This window comes from Callithrix jacchus, chromosome 2 (genome assembly GCF_049354715.1).
Source record: "Callithrix jacchus isolate 240 chromosome 2, calJac240_pri, whole genome shotgun sequence".
Classification (NCBI taxonomy): Eukaryota; Metazoa; Chordata; class Mammalia; order Primates; family Cebidae; genus Callithrix; species Callithrix jacchus.
The window spans coordinates 10,930,722-10,951,752 of record NC_133503.1 but is presented as its reverse complement, the minus strand read 5'-3'; the positions used below and the strand labels follow the sequence as shown (position 1 = coordinate 10,951,752).

Genomic DNA, 21,031 nt, shown 5'->3' with positions numbered 1-21,031 from the left:
CTGTAAGCCCTGGAAGGCAGGGGCAGGCCTAGAGGGTGAATAGCCAGGCACTGCCGTTATCTCCAACCCCCGTTGTCATCATCTGGAAGAATCTGGAATAATCTAGGTTCCAGGTCCTCCTTTTAGGATGCTAGGTCTAAACTTCTGAGATAAAGCCAGAAACGGGCTTTTTTTTTTTTTTTTGAGATGGAGTCTCGCTCTGTAGCCCAGGCTGGAGTGCAGAGGCATGATCTCAGCTCACTGCAATGTCCACTTCCTGGTTCAAGTGATTCTCCTGCCTCAGTCTTCCTAGTAGCTGGGATTACAGGCATGTGCCACCACACCCAGTTAATTTTTGTATTTTAGTAGAGATGGGGTTTCACCATGTTGGCCAGGCTAGTTTTGAACGCCTCACCTCATAATCCACCTGTCTTGGCCTTCCAAAGTGCTGGGATTACAGGCGTGAGCCACCGTGCCTGGCCTGGGCCTTTTTTTTTTGTCTTGCTCTGTCTCCCAGTCTAGAGTGCAGTGACACAATCACAGCTCAGTGCAACCTCGAGCTCCTGGGCTCAAGCAGTCCTCCCACCTCAGTGGAAGTATCCTGAGGAAACTCTCGGAGGTTCTTAAGGGGTAGCCCCTGGTATAAGGAGAGGTAGTGACCATCCTCAACTGAGACATAACCTGACCTAGCTCTTGTCCCAAGTCCTGTCAGGTTGTTGCAAGGATCCCACATAAAATGGCAAATGCACCCCAAATACAGCCAGCATAGTGCTCTGCTCTCCACAGCAGTGAAAAATGAAACCACTGAGTTACCCACCCACAAGGATATCCAGCTGTTAAAAGAATGCCGGGGCATGGTGGCTCACGCCTGTAATCCCAGCACTTTGGGAAGTGGAGGTGGGAGGATTGATCGAGGCCAGGAGTTCAAGACTAGCCTGGGTAATGGAGCAAGCCCCCCCACCCCGACCATCTCTACAAAAGATTACAAAATTAGCTGGGCATGGTGGCAGGTGCTCATAGTCCGAGCTACTGGGGAGGCTGAGGTGGGAGGATCACTTGAGCCCAGGGGTTGGAGGCTACAGTGAGCCATGATCACACCACTGCATTCCAGCCTAGGCAACAGAGACCTGTCTCTAAAGAAACATTTAGAAAAGTGACACGGGCAAATACACAGTGAAACGACAGGGTGAGCAGCACATCTGCAAAGATGGCCACCAAAAGTCAGGTCTCCCATAGCCACACCTTGTATGGTTCCCACCCACATCTGTGGGGCCTGTGACTTGCTCTACCCGGGAGAAGGCAGTGCCAGCGAAGCTGTGCCGGTTCTCAGCCCAAGCCGCACGGCCCGGCAGTTCCTGCTTTTGCTGGTGGGAACCAAGTCATCAAGGAGCCTGTCCACCTTGCTGCAGAGGCCCCGTGAAGAACGAGAGGCCCAAGACCTCGGGGAAAAGGCCAGCTGTCCAGGCATCTCTCAAACAGCCGCCCTCACCTCACATGCTCCAGCCCAGCCAGGCCTCCAGCGACCGCAGTGGGAGCGGTGGCCACAGAACCACTCAGCTGAGTCCTGTCAACCCCCAGCATCGGGAGATAGTAACAGAAATGGCCTAAAAGCCACCAGACTGGAGAGGGGTGGGATTGTTACAGTTAACAACCCGAAGAGCAGGCTGCCTTCTCTGACTGTGAAACATGCAAGAGAAGAACTTATCAGTGGTTCCTTTCCCGCTTTATTTTTCAGCTGCTTTTTGGGTTTTATGCAATGAACAGGTATCACTTGTAGAAGCAAACAATGTCATCCTTTATGATAAAATCCATTTCTTTTTTAAAAAGCTGTGTGGACAGATGAACGTCCAAGTACTGGGCACAGCTCCGGCCCTCCCCCTTCCACTGAAGGTCATTGCCTGTTGCTAGAAAGTTCTTTCCCAGGTATGCAGCTGTGTCTCTACTTCAGAGGCCGCAGTTCTGGGGAACGGACTGCCCCAACGCTAAAGCCCGTCAATCTCTTTAATTCCCCACTCCTTGGTACAACAAAGTCCCTTCTCTGTGGCCACTGATGGAAACCTGGAACACCCTTTTGATGGTGGCACAGTGTCCTCAGCCTCGACACAGCAGCTGGGGTTTGAGCTGTCCACGTGCACCCCCCACCCTGGTGTCCCCACAGCTCTGGCCATGGGCTATCTCTGTCACTGTCACTGAACATCAGGCCTTGGTCAGAAGATGAAATCCAGAGGGGGAGAGATCAGCAGAGGCAGCTCAATGAAAAAGATGCCATTTGCTCAGCCAAAAAACGGCTGCCTGGCATTCACCGCTGCACTATGACCCCATGAGGGTGAACCACCCCAAGGAGGAATCAGGCCTGGATGATGCAAGGGTGCCTACAGGAGGGGCGGGGGGAGTGTGTACAGGCAAGCTTTGCATAGTGTGTCCAATCTCATAAAGCTACTGATGAAAGTATCACACTTCAGACTAACAGTTAAACAGCATCTAATTCTGACTGGTAACGAAGAGGAGGCAACACTCTAAAGTCAGCTCTCACAGGGAAGAAAGCACAACATTTATAGAAGGGACCTTGAAAAATAAAATCCAGGACGGCTTTTATTGATGCACCCATCATGAGCCACCCACAATTTGGAAGGGATGGTTACGTTAATACAGCAATCACCAGCAAAGCAAAGGTTATCTGCAACACCCTTGCAGTGACATGATCCTTCATAAATTAAGGAAACTGGCTGCCCAGCACGGCTGCTCACTTCATGGTCTTCACAAAATCCTCCCCCTTCTTGATGGAGGCCTTCAGCTCGGGGATGGCCTCGGCGATCATCTTCTCCTCAAAAGAAGAGACTTTGCCGATGCCCAGGTTCTTCTCAATGCCCTTTTTCTGTGGGAGGGAGGTGGGAACGTGGTGAAATGAAGTTTTCAGGAAAGTGCTTGTTACAGAAGCCCCGACCTGTCACTGCATCAGCCCTGCGGAGGAATGTGTCTACACCTGCAGGCTGTGGGTACCTTGCTCGGGGGTGCCCTGCTGACCAGGTGGGTGGGCCTGGGCTGTGGTCAGGAGTGCAGGCCTCAGAGTCAGAGGGTGCTAGGAGCGGCTCCTGTCATTGTCACTGCCTAGGTAGGTACCCTGGACAATGCCTGATCTTCCAAATGTGTTTCCTTAGCTATAAAACAAGCACATCCACCTCCACGCACACAAGGACAGTGCGACAAGCACCTGGATGCCAGGCACTCAATCATCAGGGACACTCCACTGCATTCTCCCCAACAGAGCCTGTTTCTGGGTTCTTGTGTCTTCCCTTAAAAAGGACTGAGAAACACCGTCACAGTCGCCTGAATCACACGTCACTAAGTAGGTAAATGTCTGACATTGGCAAAAACAACAGGCGTCTCTGCCGTCTCACCTTCAGAAACTGCATGGTTTGTGTGGCAACAGCTTCAGACCTCACTTCAACTCCATCCCCTCCTACTGCCTCCCCTGGCTCACAGGCCTCTGAGAGCCAGGTGTGTCTCACCTGCAGGCCCCGCCTCCATACACCTGCACCAGAACTACACTGCTGGGTGCCTGTCTCTCACCAAGGCCTGGGGCAATGGCTGAAGGATCGTTCGGTATCGAAGCGTCTCCAAGAAAGGCCCTGGTGTGGCTCAGTGAGCCATGATACTTTCTGGCCACACAATGAAGGCAACCACACATCTGCCTGATTTCAGCCCACACATGAGAAATGGAAACCCAGCTTGAGGGCTTTTGAGTGAGGCCTAAGAGTTTCTGCTTGCTGAAGACTCAGGCTGTCGGGCCTAGGCACACTCTGGAAGAGGAATGAGACCTTGCAGCCCCCACAGGCGGGGTAGGGAGACCTGCCCGGGCTGCCTGGAGACGGAGTGTCTCATCAGTCAACACTACTGCAGGGAAGGAGACCCACGTGCTGGGAGGTTTGCGTTTCGCAGTCTGTGATTTCTCCCAGCTCTTCATTCTCGGGTGTGCTTGCACCCTTGACAACCCCCACGCTCACCTGGCAGGGACATGCAGTTACTGCACAAAGGGCCGGGGGAGCTCCTGAGGCTGAAGCAGAGGGAATGCCCCTTCTCCAGAGTCAGAGGACTCACGTCCAGATACGCACCCCCAGCAGCAGCGGTGTGGAGAAGTAGGCACATTCCGTTTCCTGTGACTTCACGAACGAACATTCCACGACACCTTCCTTTCCGTTCATTGCATCCACAAGGGAGAAGACGAAGCGGGCACCGGCATATGCCATGGAGAGGGTGGCGGAGCCTGGGGGGCACAGGCAGGTCAGCCAGGCTGGCGCCACAACCGTGTCGCCCAGGTGAGCCGGCCCCACCAGCCAAGGCACCTGCACATCTTCCAGCCTGACAGTCGAGAACTTCGGTAAGCACCGCTGATTTTTTTTTTTTTCCTTATACGCAAATGGTGTGAAAGGCTCCACCACCCTCAAAAATGACTCTCAACCCCAAAAAGCAGGCTGAGCTGCCCTTTCACACAGGGATTTCCCATCAGGCAAATGCAAATCAAACACTGCAAAGGACCCATCTGTGCCCAGGGACAAGCAGTGTTTCTCTCCAGCCCTGAGCTCCCAGGGCCTCACTGGCACCCAGCCCCAGGCCTGCCTGAGACTACCTGCTCCGGCTTTCGCCTTGACGACCTCCGTGCCGGCCTCCTGGATCCGCCCAGTGAGCGTTGTCAGCTGGTCCTGGGGAAAGTCCACCTTGGGGGTGCACTGCAAGCCAAGCAGTGGGGTCAGCGAGCGGCTTCCGGGCCACCATCCCAGGCCCACTGCCTCCTGCCCACACCCAACCCCTCCCACCACCAGGGCCTGGGAAAGGTTTGCCATAAAGAAGAAAAAGAAAACCCTTTTTTTTTTTTTAAAAAAAGGACGCACTACATCAGGCACACTGCCTATGGGATAGCCCTCTTCCACAAGGAGCAGCAAAAAAATAATGTTTTTTAAAAGGACAAAGTCAAATCAACTCTGTCGGGAAGTCTAGCGAGTCCCCACTCGCTTGGTTCTGGAGGCAGGTCTCACTGTCGCCCGGGCTGGAGTGGTGCAGTCATAGCTCACTGCAGCCTCAACCTCCCAGGCTCAAGCAATCCTCCTGCTTCAGCCTCCCAAAATGCTGGGATTAGAGGTATCAGCCGCTGTGTCCTGCCCTGGACTCATTTTTAAACAAAGCACCTCGCCCACTCCAGCCTAACCAGTAACCTGGTGGGGCTCCCAACAGCGGTTCTCCTTGTGTGCTGGAGCTGGCGGCCCTTAGCAGCTTCTGCCCACACTCGCTCCACGACTGACCCTGTCCCACAACAGAGGGCTGAGGGTCTCTATCCCCCAGGCTGGAGCTGCCTGCAACGGGAGCCCTTCGAAAACCAGGGGCATGGCCAGGCCTTCTCCAGTCTGCCGGGACTGCCTCAAACAGGTCCTGGTAAAGGGACCACTGACCCCGAAGTCCCTTACAGGGTCATCCGCATGTACCTGAGAGATCAGGGGGATGATGGTCTTCCCGGCATGGCCACCAATGACAGGGACGTTGACTCGAGCTGGATCCAAACCCTGGTGACCAAAGTGGGAAGCTGGATGAGTTTTAAGCTCTTTGAGCATAAAACATGTCGCAGCTGTGCACAGCCCCAACACTGGAAAAGCCCCCAGAACTCAGGGTGGAACACAGCGAGCTGGGAGGAGGCCCTGTCCCACCCCTGCTGCACTTGGATTTCCTGCCGCGGTGCCCCAAAGGCCTGAGCATGAGCGCCAGCAGGGGCTGTGAGGACACACCACCGTTCAAACACCACCATTCAAGGCCGCCTCATTTCTTAAACTGGAGGTACCACACCCCCAAGAATCTGTGAACAAGGTTTGTTTTTTTTGAGACAGGGTCTCTATCCCCCAGGCTGCAGTGCAGTGGCACAATCTCGGCTGGCTGCAACCTCTGCCTCCTGGGCTCAATGATCCTCCCACCTCAGCCTCCCACATAGCACACACCCCCACGCCCAACTTATGTTTTTTAAATTTTTGTAGAGATGAGGAGTTGCCATGTTGCCCGGGCTGGTCCTGAACTCCTGGGCTCAAGCCATCCTCCTGCATTGCCTTCCCAAAGTGCTGGGATCCTAGGCATTCACCACTGCACCCAGGTGAACCAAGTATTTCTTAAAACACAATAACCTGGTGGGAGTTCTGGTAGGGAGAGGGGCAGCCACTTTCCCCGATGGCCATGCCCGGTGAAAGCCCAGCCCTAGGCTGGGAAAGCAGCCTGGCCTGGGAGAGGGAGGACTGGCCTCATGTGTGGGCAAAGCAGGATCAGCTTCATGGAGCCGAGAGCCAAAGACCTGAGAGGCTTAGCTTGGCGGTGTATAAGCACACACGTGCAGGCACTGTGCGGTCACAAGGGATGCAGAGCTGAAGGGACATAGTTCTGCTTTCCAGAAGCTTGTCCTCGAATACATGACTCCTAGAATGGATGCTCCTAAGACAGGGGGACAGGGAGGCTTTGCAGCAAAGGGGAGCCTGGCATCGGCCTGGGGGGTCCAGGAGCCATGTTGAAAGGAAATGTGACGGGTGAGAGGATGAGGGAGGAACCAGACACCGGAAGTTTAAGGATATTCATTCTTGATACAATCCAGGAAATCTCCAGAAAGTCAGGCAGCCAGGGTAATGACAGTCCACTTCAATGTGGGAGGTGGGGGACAGGGGATCTCGCAAGGGACCCCCCCATGTAGCTAGTGGCAGCTGTGGTGCAGGGCAGGACTAGGCCTGGGGCTCGCCCAGCCCCGAGAGCTCACGAGAATGAGTGCTGTTGCCTTCAGGACTCCCAGGGATGCGCCTCTGGAGGGGGAGGCGGGGCGCTGCCTGGTGTGTCCACTTCCAGACTGTGGCCATCACCAGGGAACTCTACTTGCCTGCGCTGACCTGGTCACTCAAACTGTCTTTTTTTTTAGAGACAGGGTCTTGCTGTCACCCAGGCTGGAGTGCAGTGGCACAATCACAGCTTATTGCAGTCTTGAACTCCCAGGCTCGAGTGATCCTCCCACCTCAGCATCCCAAAGCGCTGGGATGACAGGCCTGAGCCACCGCACCTGGCTTAAACTGTCTCTTGAATACAAGCGGTTCTCCCATTCCATGGAACTTCAAGGCCTGGGGTCATGCCTTTTGAACAGACACGTACTGCCGTGTGTATTACAGTGGGGCACCTCTAATTCCTCAGAAGCAGAACTGCCCGGCCCTCGGGAGTAAAATGAAGGCGAGGGTGCCAGTGTGCACTCCACCACGCTGAGCGCCCGACCGCCTCAAATTTGCTGTCAGAACTAAACGGCCTTACGTGCAAGAGGAATACTTTCTGGGGCCAAAGGAAGTGGCTCTGCAGGCTCCACAATGGAAGCCAGTGGAAAGCAGGCTGTGCAAGGACTCGAGACCCAGTGCTGGCACCAAACCAAGACGACCTCAAGCCACACCCAGCAGCTCAGCCTTGGTCCAGCAGCCCAAGGGCCAGGAACCTGGCCAGGCCCAGACTCTCCAGGGCGAGCTGCCACAGGCAGCCTGAAAAAGGCCGCTCCAGGGACCAGGGCCAATGACAATGTTGATGCCTCAGGACTTCTGGCACTTTCCTCAGTTCTTCATGTGTGCTCATTTTACCACCCTTTATCTAGTGGCCAGCAGGTGAATCCTCCTAGGACCAGTTTTCAGAAGCAAGGAGAAAGGGGAGGACTAGGGGAGCACTGTCCAAGTCCAGCCACTGACAACCCCAGAGAAGGTCTGAAGCGCAGCACTCTCTGGGAGAAGGAAGACAGCAAGAACAGTGGGACAGCCTCGAGCCAGAGTTGATGCCTGCAGGGGCCGGGTGCCTGGGTCCCACAGGAAACGCAGGGGCTGCTTCCACCAAGGGAGCGAGCTCTAGAAACACTGAAAACCCCCAAGTGACACGTGACCTGAACATGCCCTGGTGTATTCCATGCCCGTAAATGGGCAGGGGTGGCGGGTGACGTTCAGAAGGGTCACCTGAGCAACACCCACGCCGCCCTTACCTTCAGCTCTGCGACAAAGGTGTTGGCTCGGACGATGTCCAGGGTCGTCACTCCGAAGATCTTGTTGGGGTTGTATGCTCCGTGCTTCTTGAAAACTTCTGCTGTGATGGGGATGGTGGAGTTGACCTACGACATCCAAGAGACGGGTGTGACTTGCCCGGGTTCCAAGAGCAGGGCCAAGCCAGAGAACGCCAGACCACTCATGAGCCCAAAGATGCCACATTAAACCGCCCTGTCTGATAACTCTGTGTACTGGCAAGCCACCTGCCACGCTGGACAGGCCACACGCTGTGAACAAAGAAACCCTTTACTGTAGAGGATGCTTCTTCCCTTGGTGGCCCTTCAGCGATCGACTGAAATGTGAAATGATGGCTCCCTGGGCCACCTTCTGCCCGGCCGGGCCTCACAGCGGAATGGCCGCTCCTGATTGGAGAGCGGTGCCCAGTGGCTGCGTGTGCCAAGGAAGCAGCCCCACCGGCAGTTCTGTCCCTCTGTGCTGCAACCCTGCACAGGTCACCCTAACTCTCCGGGACCTGTTTCTTTCATCTGTAAGTGGGGGAAACAACTACCTCATGAAGTCGTTGTAAACGCTAAATGACTTCACACAGAGCGAGTGCTGCACACGTCACCCGGGATGCCGGAAGGGGACATAACAGCAAGGTTTCTATTGGACACTGCTCAGCTCCCCAACAGAGGGAACAGCAGCTCTCTACGTGTGACCCACCACCCCGAGGAGGGTGAGCTTGTGGGAAAAGCAGGACCCTCTTCTGCAGCTGCTGTTTGGCAAGCGAGCACGAGGCCCTGAAGGTCAGGCTGGGGAACCATGGCCGCCCTCTCGATGAGGGCGCGGCACTCGATGTTTGAGTAAGCAGCTACCTGTAAAAACCAGTGAGTGGGGCTTGGGGTGGCTGTGTGTGCCTGAGACTGCGTGTGAGTAAGGGGATGGGGATGACAGGGGACCGGGAATGCAAATCCTGAGTAGAAGGGAGTCCCACCTCATCCATGGTTTACTTCCTGCTGTTTTAATTACCAGCAGTCAACTGAGGTCTGAAATTACTAAATGGAAAATTCCAGAAATAAAGAATTCATGGGTTTTAAACCAACCGGGTACAGTGGCTCACACCTGTAATCCCAGCAGCACTTTGGGAGGCTGAGGCAGGCAGATCACCTGAGGTCAGGAGTTCGAGACCAGCCTGACCAACATGGTGGAACCCCGTCTCTATTACAAATACAATTAGCTGGGCGTAGTGGTGCCTGCCTGTAATCCCAGCTACTCAGGAGGCTGAGGCAGGAGAATCACTTGAACCTGGGAGGCAAAGGTTGCAGTGAGCCAAGATCGCACCACTGCACTCCAGCCTGGGCGAGCAAGCAAGACTTCATCTCAAAAACAAAAAGTCAAACAAACAAAAAATAAACTGCATGCCATCCCAGGTAGCAGGATGAACTCTCACTCCATGCCATCCAGGACAGAGGCCAACCCTCTGCCCAGCATACCCATGCTGTCTACACCACCTGCCCGAGTCACTTAGGAACCATCTTGTGAGTGATCACAATGTTTGTGTTCCAGTTGCCTTATTTCACTTTCTAACTGCCCAAAGCCTGAGGCTGTTTGGCTGTTCCAGCTCTCCTTTAGCTAATGGCGGGAGGTGTCCTCAGGAGATGCATGGACAGGGCCTCTGCATAGTGCACCTGACCTCTCCAGCTGAGCTCATTCATCTGTGTACCCCCCACCCCCCAGCACATCGGCAGCCTCTGTTCCAAATCGTAAGCTTCTCACGCACTGCCAGCGCCTATGTGCCTGCCATCGCTGCCAGAGCTGGGCGCTGCCACTCACCGGATTGGCAATGACACAGATCATAGCTTCAGGGCAGTGCTGGGCACAGGCAGCAGCCAGGGTGGCCACAATCGTGGCATTGGTATTAAACAGGTCATCCCGGCTCATGCCTAGAAATGATCCAATGTGAGATGTTAACAGAGAACACAACACATTTCCAGACAGGCGGCATGTACTGAGCACCGGCTGTTACAGGAAAATTAGCCACCCAAGGTCCCCGTTTCAAGTCAGTCTCTCTTGTAGGGTAAACGACTCCAGTATGATGAGTCCCAGAAGAGAGGTCCGTGGGAGTCGATCGGGCAAGGGAAGCAGGGAGGACAACATCTGAGAAGGACCGTCAAGGGTTAATAAGAACCCCCCAGGTAGAGTGGGGCCAAGGAGAGGGAAGGGCATTCTGTGCACAGAGGCACAAGGGGAATGGCAAGAGGACTGTGACCAGGCCAACCAAGAGATGTGATCTTTGCCCCACGGGCAACAGGAGCTGGTGCCATTTTTCCTGCAATGAAGCGATCAGATTAAATCCATTTTTAATAGAAAATAGATTTAATCCCCACAGACAAGGCTTTCAAACACAAACCTGGTTTTCTGGGGACTCCAGCTGGAATAACTACCACATCACAACCTTTCAGGCAGTCAGGCAGCTGTTCAGGTCCGAGGTAGCCTAGAACAAACATTCCACAAGAGAAATTTCACCTCTTCTGATTCAGAGAGGGCTGGAAAGCTCAACCCCTGGCCTTATAGCCAAGTAACAGCCTCAAAAAAGGCTAGAAGGCCCCGCCTGCAACATGTCTTCCTTTTGTTGATGACTGCTGCCCCGTGAGCGGACAATCCCCGTGGCAGGAATCCTCCCCTTTTACCCGCTTTCCCCAGCCTCTCCCTGCCCAGGCCTCATCTAGGATGGGTCAGCCCTCCAGGTTTCCACAAAAGCGAGCTGAGCCACTGCTTGTCTTCATCCTACTCGTGAGCACTTGTAAGTCACTCTTGGCATTCTTACTCTGGTTAGAATTCGAGGAGCTCCTCATTCCCCCTCACAACCACCCTGAGGAAAACTCCTTTTCCTTTTGAGACAGTCTCGCTCTGTCCCCCAGGCTGGAGTGCAGTGGCGTGATCTCGGCTCACTGCAGCCTCCACCTCCCGGGTTCATGTGATTCTCCTGTTTCAGCTTCCTGAGTAGCTCGAATTACAGGCATGCACCACCACGTTCGGCTAATTTTTGTATTTTTAGTAGAGTAGGGGTTTCACCATGTTGGCCAGGCTGGTTCTGAACTCCTGACCTCGTGATCCACCCACCTTGGCCTCCCAAAGCACTGGGATTACAGGCAGGAGCCAGTTTGCCAGCCCAAACTCCTTGATCAGAAGGCACTGAAGGCCAGAAAAGAAAATGCCCTGTGCTGACAGACTCTAAATATCACCATTCCCACTCCTATCACCTGGAGGAAAGAGTGTCTTTTCAAAGATTTCAGGGAAATTTGCTACAATATCCAAAATCTGCTTTGATCTTGACTTTTTCCTTATTGCAGGGGGCTTCAGAAACTCAAATATACGGCCCAAAAGAAAATGGGCAAACCTGGCCGGGCATGGTGGCTCATGCCTGGAATCCTAGCACTTTGGGAGGCCGAGGCGACCGGATCACTTGAGGTCAAGAGTTCGAGACCAGCCTAAACAACATGGAGAAACCTCGTCTCTCTACTAAAAACACAAAGTTAGTCAGGTAGCGTGGTGCATGCCTGTAATTGCAGCTACTCGGGAGGCTGAGGCAGGAGAACTGCTTGAACATGGAAGGTTGAGGTTGCGGTGAGCCAAGATCTCGTCATTGTCTGGGCAAAAAGAGCAAAACTCTGTCTCAAAAAAAAAAAAAAAAAGGAAGAAAAAGAAAATGGGCAAAGCCGTTCAGAGAACTCTGGAAGGTGCATGAACAGATGATTTGTCAGGCAGCCTCTCCAGCTGTTTACACCAACTGCAGACTCAGGTAAACACCAGCAGACATGGTGTCCTCATATGCTGTCCTCGGGGAAAGAAACTGGTAGAGCCTTTCCGGACAGCAGTTTGGAAGTTCACAGTAAAAGCTTTGAATATTTATACCTACTAACTCTGCTTAGAACTCTAAGAAACAAGATGTGAGGATAAAGATCTGTACCGCAACTTACATTAATATATCTCTATTTATAGAAGAAAATAGCAAACAGCCAGTGGTCAACAGTAGGGCTCCAATACCTGATAACTTACAGCTTTCCCAATGATTTAATCAAGGATTTGGGCTGGGCGAAGTTGCTTACGCCTGTAATCCCAGCAATTTGGGAGGCCGTGAATCACTTGAGGTCAGGAGTTTGAGACCAGCCTGGCCAACAGGGTGAAACCCTGTCCCTACTAAAAACACAAAAATTAGCCAAGCATGGTGGCACATGCCTGTAGTCCCAGCTACTCAGGAAGCTGAGGCAGGAGAATCACTTGAATCCAGGAAGGGGAGATTACAGTGAGCCAAGATGGCGCCACTATGTTCCAGTCTGGGAGCCGGAGCAAGATACTCTGTCTCAAAAAAAAAATTGTGAAGGTTAAATAAGCAGCATATATACATATACATAATGATGAAAAATTTTTTTTTTGAGACAGGGTCTCGCCCTCTCACCTAGGCTGGAGTGTGGCACTGTCATCAGGGCTCACTGGAGCCTCTACCTCCTAGACTCAAGTAATCCTCCCATCTCAGCCTCCCAAGTAGCTGGGACCACAGGTGCCCACTACCATGTCCGGCTAATTTTTGTATTTTTGTGTTGAGATGAGGCTGATCATGTTACCCAGGCTGGTCTTGAACTCCTAGACTCAAGCAATCCTCCTGACTTGGCCTCCCAAAGTGCTGGGATTATAGGCGTGAGCCACTGCACCGAGTCAAATGGACAATTTATTTGACAACATTTACTGGATATCCAACACTGCCTTCAGCAGATGAGCAGATTTCTCTAAGAGGCTGTGCTTTTTGAGAAGCTATCAAGACAACCCTGGGATGGAGGGGAGGTGGCCTGCAGCTGGGAACACCACCTTACTGCCCCCAAATCCTCACCAGAGTTCCCGACACTTCCCTCTTCCCCATCCTCATACTACATTCTAAATTAGGAAAAGCAGAAAATAGGGCTAGCCGTGGTGGCTCATGCCTGTAATCCCAGCACTTTGGGAGGCTGAGGTGGGCACATAATGAGGTCAGGAGATTGAGACCAGTCTGACCAACATGGTGAAACCCCATCTCTACTGAAAATACAAAAATTAGCCAGCCATGGTGGTTCACACCTGTGATCCCAGCTACTCAGAAGGCTGAGGCAGGAGAATCGCTTTAACCCGGAAGGTGGTGGCTGCAGTGAGCTGAGATTACGCCACTGCACTCCAGCCTGGGTGACAGAGCGAGACTCGGTCTCAAAATAAAATAAAATAAAAATAAAGAAAAAGTAGAAAATGGGATGATTAGGCTCGCTCCCATTTCTAAGACACTGCCATTTCAATTTTAACAGACCCAAGTCTAAAAGGGTGTAATCACTCGCAAAATTTAAAAGTAAAACAAACAGGGAAACCCCAAGTGTCTAGGTGTCTAGCTTCATCTAAGAATCTTACTCAAAACTCAGATCCTGGCCTACCGGGGAGAGGATGCAGGTCTCTAGGGTCGGCACGCCCAGTACCTTTCACAGTTGCTTTGGTCTCGATGTGGCTCAGATCTGCGGCTACTCCGGGTGTGTGCGCGATATCATAGAGGGTCAGGCGGCTCACCAACGGGCTGTTCTTCAGGAGTAGCGAGAGGGGCTGCCCAATGCCTCCAGAGGCCCCTAGCACGGCTACTTTAGCATTGTTCTAAAAAGAGACACAGAGAAAGGAATCTTAGGATGAAATGAGAATGAAAAGGATTCACACGCTATCCTGCAAAAATACCGCACTTTGCACTGCAGTTGCCGAAGCAAGATACCATCATTGTATGTGTATCGGTGTCACTCTGGTAGAATTATGGACCTTCATTCCAAAGGTCCACTTTCAAATGGGGAGAGTTTATGTCTATAGAGGCTGTGATCCTCAGGGTACTTCAAAACACTCCTGAAAGATGAAGAACAAGCCTGACTCCATCAGGCAGCTGGACTGGTAATTGCAAGCCTTACCTTCAACCTGCAGCTTTAAAAACTATACACACACACTGAGTGCCTAGCAACAGCCCCTCCCAGTAACCGAGGCTGCAGGAAGACCCCTGCTGGCTCTGTAGGAGACTGGTAATGAGATGTTTTAGGAGCGGAGAGAAGACTGTCACAGGAGCCCCTGCTGCAAAGGGAAGATGGGAGTAGGGCAATCAACTCCCTGCAGGGATGGGGAATCAGAGAAGCAACTTCTGGCTGGAGCCTAAGGCAGGACATGGAGCTGCCTAACAACAGGTGGACGGGGGAATGCACATTGCGAAAGGATCCATCCCTCCTAGGTGAGTCGGATCTGTCATCCCGGGCTCCAGTATCTCACACCAGTTCTCCAGCTTAGGTGTGTATCAGAATCACCTGCTGAGCTAACGAAGCCTACCCAGGACTAGACTTCTGGCAGCGGGATAGGGCTTAGACCTCAGCATTTTTGCCATCTTCCCCAGGTAATTTTGATGCCAGTTTGAGAATCACTGCTTCATACCGGGATCATCAGAACAAGCAGCAAAGTTGTCAGGTCTCCATATGCAAGCCTGGAGCCTGAAAGCCTAAGTCCTCCTTGCTTCGCTGATATCTCCCACCTCCCACCTGCATTCACATCGTCCCTAATGGCCCAGCTTCGGACCTTCCCCGTACAAGCCCATCACCCAACCCTGCCATTGTAACTGAACTTATGGTCGTGTATACTCCCTTGCCCCTACCCACCACCACTGTAACTGAACTTACTCTGCGATACCCCCGCCCCCCCCAAAAAACTACCCAAACCTATAAAACCAACTCCTATCCCACTGCCCTTTGCTGATGCCGGCCTTAGCCCACCTGCACCCAGGTGAATAAACAGCCATGTTGCTCACACGGAGTCTGTTTGGAAGGTCTCTTCAAAGTGTGCGTTTTTCAACAAAAGTAGCAGGTGGTCCTGGGCATTTCAGCTTGGAACAGTTAGGAAAGTGATGGGGTGAGAGTGATCCAACCCTGCATTCAGCAATCACTCCTGTTATTCAAATATTCAAAGGCTCCCCTCTGGGTCTCACTCAAGGTCTGACCAAAATTCCAGCCACCCCCAGGGGAGCTTATTTCCAATCTAAACTCACAAATGGTAAGTGGAGGCAGGCAGGCAGGTAGCTGCCAGTGAGGGAAGAGACAAACTAATCCCAGCACTTTGGGAGGCCGAGGCAGGCGGATAATGAGGTCAAGAGGTAGAGACCATCCTGGCCAGCACAGTGAAACCATCTCTACTAAAAATACAAAAATTGGCTGGGCGTGGTGGTGCACGCTTGTAGTCCCAGCTACTCGGGAGGCTGAGGCAGGAGAATTGCTTGAATCCGGGAGGCAGAGGCTGCAGTGAGCCGAGATTGTGCCACTGCACTCCAGCCTGATGACAGAGTAAGACTCTGTTTCAAAAAAGGTGAACCCCTGACTGCCCAGAAACTTGAACCTGTCAGACCCGCTCAGAACCTGAGGTCGGGCAGCCTCGCCCACTTCTGGATCTTCAACTCTCATTCCCACATCTTCAGTCTTTGGGACTCCCAAACTGCATTCCCAGTTGTTAGGCATTCCATGGGTTCCACAAACCCAATTGTCCATTTATCCTGCCCCCCTCCCTCCATCCCTCATCCCAAATGGCACTTGTGTTCGCTAAACGTAACCTTTTAGAACGATCCTCTGCCGCCTCCTCCTTCCTTATCAGAGACATCAAGTCAGGACATGAAGAACTTGGCAGCTCAACCACCCTCCTGACACGTTCCTCCTCTTCGTTCTATTCCATTATTAACTTAGGTACTCAGTGATACCTCCAAAGCACCCTTCCCGAAAATCAAAGTCTTAATCCTCACTCCCATGCTCAAATATCTAGCAGGCCTGGTGCTGTGCACCTGTAGTCCCAGCTACTCAGGAGGCTGAGATGGGAGATCACTTGAGCTCAGGAGTTGAGGCTGCTGTGAGCCATGATGGAGGCTGCACTCCAGCCAAGGCAGAAGATGCCATTTCCTTAAACAAAAAAATCTGGGCCAGGAGTGGTGGCTCAAACCTATAATCTCAGCACTTTGGGAGGCCGGGGTGGGTGGATCACCTCAGATCAGAAGTTCTAGACCAGCCATGCCAACATGGCAAAACCCCATCTCTACTAAAAATACAGAAATTAGGCAGGTATCATAGCCCACACCTGTGGATCCCAGCTACTCAGGAGGCTGAGGCAGGAGAATCGCTTGAACCCAGGAGGCGGAAGTTGTAGTGAGCCGAGATTGCACCACTGCACTCCAGCCTGGGTAACAAAAGCAAAACTCTGTCTCTGTCTCACAAAAACAAACAAACAAACAAACAAACAAAAAACACCTCAACCACTCCCTGAACATCATTCTTCCCTGTCAGCTGCCCCTGCCCCCCACCATAGACCTTCATCGCCTCCACCTGTTCTAAGTTTACTCGTTTCTGTCCCATCTCGAGTGCCACTTTTCACTTATCTTGGTATCCCCAGCAGCACCCAGCAGAGTTGTTGGCAACTTATGATGGGGTCGCCTGTGGGAACCCACTGCAAGTCGAAAATACGCAAAGTTAAAAACTCGCCTTTTGACTTATATTATCAACTTGCGAAGGGTAGGGGAAGTAGCCATAAATCCAGGAGCTCTGTATTTCTTTTTCAAGTGAACTGGATGTACAGGAGACGAAGTGAGAACTTCAATGATAAATTTGGATTCCGCTTTAAAATTATCCCCCTCTTGGGCGTCGTAATTAAAGGGCAACGCAGGCACCTCCTGGGTACTCAAACTTAGGTTTAATTCGATTCGCTTGGTAAAAATGCAGAAACCCCGGTCTTACGCTTCTTCAATGAGCCCAGGCCTCTGTTCTTTATTACTTTCAGGTGATTCTGACACACAGCAGAGTTTAAGAACCACCGTCCTAGAAGACGGCTAAAAATAGCTTTGGCTTAAGTGGTCGCGGGCCAAGTCTAGAGTTAAGACACCTGGAGGCCGGCTCAGTACCGCCTACCACGGAAGAGAGCCTTCAAAAAGGTTAAGAGGAAGCCGTCTTCAGGTCAGAAGAGCTGAATTTTAATCCTCTGGCCAAGTGGCTGTGTAACCTTGGCCCAGTTCTCTAGCCTCGGTTTGTCCATACTACGGAGTTGAAAATTACACGATTTCTTTTATTCACGCACACTCACGCGGATGCAGCAAGGAGCTACGTCAAAGCAATGAAAAGCTGCAGAAAAAACGTAAGTTTACTTTCAGATTCAGAGCCTTCTTTTCCCAACCTTGAAGGCGTGCAGGCCAAGAGCAGACCCTCTGGGGGACCCCTGCCAAATGCACCAGCCCTGGAGCGGGACTATCTAGCGCCCTTCTCCCGAGCTTTCTCCCCGGCAGCTCCCTGCCAGTGTCAGGGCCTGTCCCGGGCGCCACAGCCTCCAGCCTGCAGTCCAGGCTGGCCTGGAGAGGATAAGGGCTGCCTGCGAACCAGGGACGCACGTGGCCCGGGCCAGGGGACCTCCGCATGCAGCCCGCCCCTCTTCGGGGTTACCTGGGCCGAGGTGCTGAAGCTGCGGCGGAGAGCGGCGCTGGCAGGCCGGGCGAGGGAGGAGAGCATGGCTGGAGCGGGCGGGGCGCGGACCGGCAGGCACAGGAGCTGGCCACGGGCAGGTGACACCAACGACCTCCACACCGCGCAGCGCTCCCGGCTCCGTTCCGTGGGGCCTCGCGAGAGTGACAGGACTTCCGGTTGCACTCACCTCCCTGATCTCGTGAGATCGCGGCCACTTCCGGGAGTCAGAAAAGGAAGGGTCCGGGACGCGCTTGGCAACCCAGGTTTTATTTTTGCTGGTGCTTAGCCTGGCCGTCTGTGTGGCCGGTAGGGGACCTGCGGTCGCAGTGGGAGGGACAGTTCGCACCCGAGAGGTGGAAGAGGACGAGCTTTAGGCTGGAAGCGACTTAGAGGAGCCATTTTTCCAGGTGGGGCCCCAGGCAGAGGCTCGGAACCGGAGGTTGGAATGCGTCCCAGACCTGAGCCCCCGACCTCAGCCAAACCCATCCCTCCCGCCCCTGGAGGCCAGAGAGGGCTCTGAGCTCCGGAAAGGCAGGTCCAGGGGAGGCTGAGAGTCGTTGGGCGGGGTGGGAGAAAGGGGCCGTGTACTCAGATCCGGGCCGTCGCCCCCCAAGTTGCAGAGACCCTTGCGTTCAGGTTTACAAAGCTTTATAACGACGCCGCTGATGATAATGGCGACCTCCAGCCCTGCGAGCTTTAGAGGACCACTACTCTGTGTTCCGGATGAGCAAATAGATTGTAGGGACAACTTGCGTGGTCATACAGTTCTTACCTTCTCTCGCCTGCCCAGCAGTGCTCTGAACACGGTCCCACTGTTTCTTCTGTACGAATAAAGACTGTGGCTGAGGCCTAGTGGATATGCTCAGTTTATGCAGACAGAAAGTCGAGTAGAATTCTCTACTCACAAGGAGTTTGTCTTTAAATCTATGAATTTATTTTTGAGACGGAGGCTCGCTCTGTAGCCCAGGCTGGATTGCAGTGGCACGATCTTGGCTCACTGCAACCTCCTCCTCCCAGGCTCAGGCGATTCTCCTGCCTCCCTCCTGAATAGCCGGGACTACAGGTGTGCGCCACCACGCCCGGCTGATGTTTATGTTTCTAGTAGAGACGGGGTTTCGCCATATTGGTCAAGTTGGTCTTGAACTCCTGACCTCAAGTGATCGCCTGCCTGTGTCTCAAAAAGTGCTGAATTACAGGCATGAGCCATTGCTCTCGGCCTAAATCTATAAATTATGAGTTTCATTCCGTCCCCCCGTGCTATTTTCTGGGCATACAGAGATGTCTCAGACACAATCCTTACCTTGAAGAAGTTTCACAGTCGAGTGGAGCCGATCGATGTGCCAGGTTGCTACCCTGATGGAGGCATGTATGAACCCAGCTGGGACCAATGACTAAGGCAGCCTGGGCCAGTGGTTGGGAAAGCAGGAGTGGCACTAACAGCAGAAATGCTAAAGAAGGTATCGATACCAGAGTTCATGGCAAATGCTATACTCTTTCCTCTCTTCCACTTCTTTATTGAACTTCTAAGATATGCCAGCCTGGCTGGGGGCATCGGCTGACCCCTATAATCCCAGCATTTTGGGATTCCAAGGCCAGAGGATTGCTTGAGCCCAGGAGTTTGAGACCAACCTGGGCAACATAGCAAGACGCTATCTCTATATTTCATTTTTAAAAGAAAAAAAGTTTTGGCTGGGTGGAGTGGCTCATGCCTGTAATCCCAGCACTTTGGGAGGCCAAGGCAGATGGATCATGAGGTCAGGAGATCGAGACCATTCTGGCCAACATGGTGAAACCCCGTCTCTACTGAAAACACAAAAAATTAGCCGGGCGTGGTGGCATGCGCCTGTAATCCCGGCTACTTGGGGGGCTGAGTCAGGAGAATTGCTTGAACTTGGGAGGCAGAGATTGCAGTGAGCCGAAATTATTGAGCCATTGCATTCCAGGCTGGGTGACAGAGTGAAACTCTCTCTCTCTCTCTCTCTCTCTCTGGCTGGGTGACAGAGTTAAACTCTCTCTCTCTCTCTCTCCCTCTCTCTCTCTCTCTCTCTCTCTCTCTCTCTCTCTCAGGCTGGGTGACAGAGTTAAACACTCTCCCTCTCTCTCTCTCTCTCTCTCTCTCTCTCTCTCAGGCTGGGTGACAGAGTTAAACACTCTCCCTCCCTCTCTCTCTCTCTCTCTATATATATATATATATGCGCCAGCCCAATTTGGGAGCTGAGTAGTATTCAACTGTGAACAGGATCTACACATTCTCTGCCTTCAAGGAGCTTGGAGTCTAGGGAGAGACAAGTAAATTGCAAGCAACACAAATAAACAACAGTAGAAGTGTGAATTGCTATAGGGACGCAGAGGAGGTAGATCTAACCCAGGACTGGGCTGGGGGTAGGTGCTGTATGTGAGAGGACCTTCCAAATCTTAGATGTGGCTGGATGTGGTGGGTCATGCCTGTAATCCCAGCACTTTGGGAGGCCAAGGTGGGAGGATCACTTAAGGTCAGAAGTGAGACCAGCCTGGGCAACATAGCAAGACCCGGTCTCTATATTTTTAAAATTAAAAAACACCTCCAGGGACGGTGGCTCATGCCTATAATCCCAGCACTTTGGGAGGCTGAGGTGGGCAGATCACTTGAGGCCAGGAGTTCGGGACGAGACTGGCCAACATGGTGAAACCCCATCTCTACTAAAAATACAAAAATTAGCCCAGCGTGGTAGTGCCCACCTGTAGTCCTAACTACTCTGGAGGCTGAGGTAGGAGAATCACCTGAACCCAGGGGGCGGAGGTTGCTGTGAGCCAAGATCGTGCCATTGCACTCAAGCCTAGGCAATAAGCAAAACTCCATCTCAAAAAAAAAAAAAAAAAAAAAAAAAAGGCACAGCAGATAAGCTGAGAAATGCTGGAAGAGTAGGTGTTTCTCAGTGGAACATTCGACTCCAGAGGAGGGAGAGATCCCTTGCCGGGAATCAGAATTCTCAAAGAAGGGGCACTAGGGCCTGGTCATTTAACAATGGGAAATGTTTAGACAGGAAAGAAGGAAGAAAAAAGGCCAAATAATCTGGAGGGAGGAAAAATGCACAGGCCAGTATTCAGGGGACAGGGTATAGGTTGTTTATTTTGGGGTGGGGACGTTAGGACAGGCAGTATCCTTTATCTTATCACTGTGTCCTCTGGTAATTATCTACCCCTCTGTCTTGTCATTAGAACTGAGCACCTCGGAGCCAGATACTAAGTCTTTGATCTCTATGTCTTTTTTTGTCCAACCTGTGGCTGGGCTGAGAGTGGGTCTCAGTGAATTTGGGGAGAGAAATGGTTTTAGGTACAGCTGGAAACAGCAGGTTGGGGAAAAACTAGGTCATGCTGGTCCTATGAATGTTAGCTGAGAAGTTTGTATTTCATTTCTTGGGAAGGCTTTTTTTTTTTCGAGATGGGAGTCTCACTCTGTTGCCCAGGCTGGAATACGGTGGTGTGATCTCAGCTCACTGCAGCCTCCTTCTCCAGGTTCATGCAATTCTCCTCCTT

General features: G+C 52.5%; 2 protein-coding genes and 1 long non-coding RNA gene across 33 annotated transcripts in view; 2 read left to right on the top strand and 1 right to left on the bottom strand.

Annotated features, from left to right (window-relative positions):
* Positions 1-2,553: 2,553 nt before the first annotated feature.
* MDH2 (malate dehydrogenase 2) lies at positions 2,554-17,681 on the bottom strand. The gene is made up of 9 exons (XM_002743947.6): positions 17,495-17,681; positions 13,493-13,661; positions 10,408-10,491; positions 9,831-9,940; positions 7,997-8,122; positions 5,457-5,534; positions 4,607-4,706; positions 4,092-4,243; positions 2,554-2,854 (listed from the first exon to the last, which is right to left on the bottom strand). The coding sequence occupies exons 1-9, from the start codon at positions 17,558-17,560 to the stop codon at positions 2,723-2,725; spliced, it is 1,017 nt and encodes a 338-aa protein (XP_002743993.1). The 5' UTR covers positions 17,561-17,681; the 3' UTR covers positions 2,554-2,722.
* Positions 4,183-8,535, top strand: LOC144580152 (uncharacterized). The gene is made up of 2 exons (XR_013529196.1): positions 4,183-4,357; positions 6,914-8,535. It is a non-coding gene; the product is annotated as an uncharacterized LOC144580152 (long non-coding RNA).
* Positions 17,013-21,031, top strand: part of STYXL1 (serine/threonine/tyrosine interacting like 1) — a 58,119-nt gene continuing 54,100 nt past the window's right edge. For 23 of the 31 annotated variants that reach the window (XM_078355195.1, XM_078355224.1, XM_078355192.1 and 20 more), the window contains exon 1: positions 17,736-17,922. Coding sequence is in view for 1 of the 31 variants with exons in the window: in XM_054247742.2 (XP_054103717.1) it covers positions 18,903-18,972 (70 nt within the window). In the remaining 30 variants the exon portion in view is untranslated. Of the gene's footprint in view, positions 17,193-17,735; positions 17,923-18,791; positions 18,973-21,031 lie in introns of those variants that run through there. The other 8 variants (XM_078355223.1, XM_054247745.2, XM_054247682.2 and 5 more) reach the window with 3 other exon arrangements.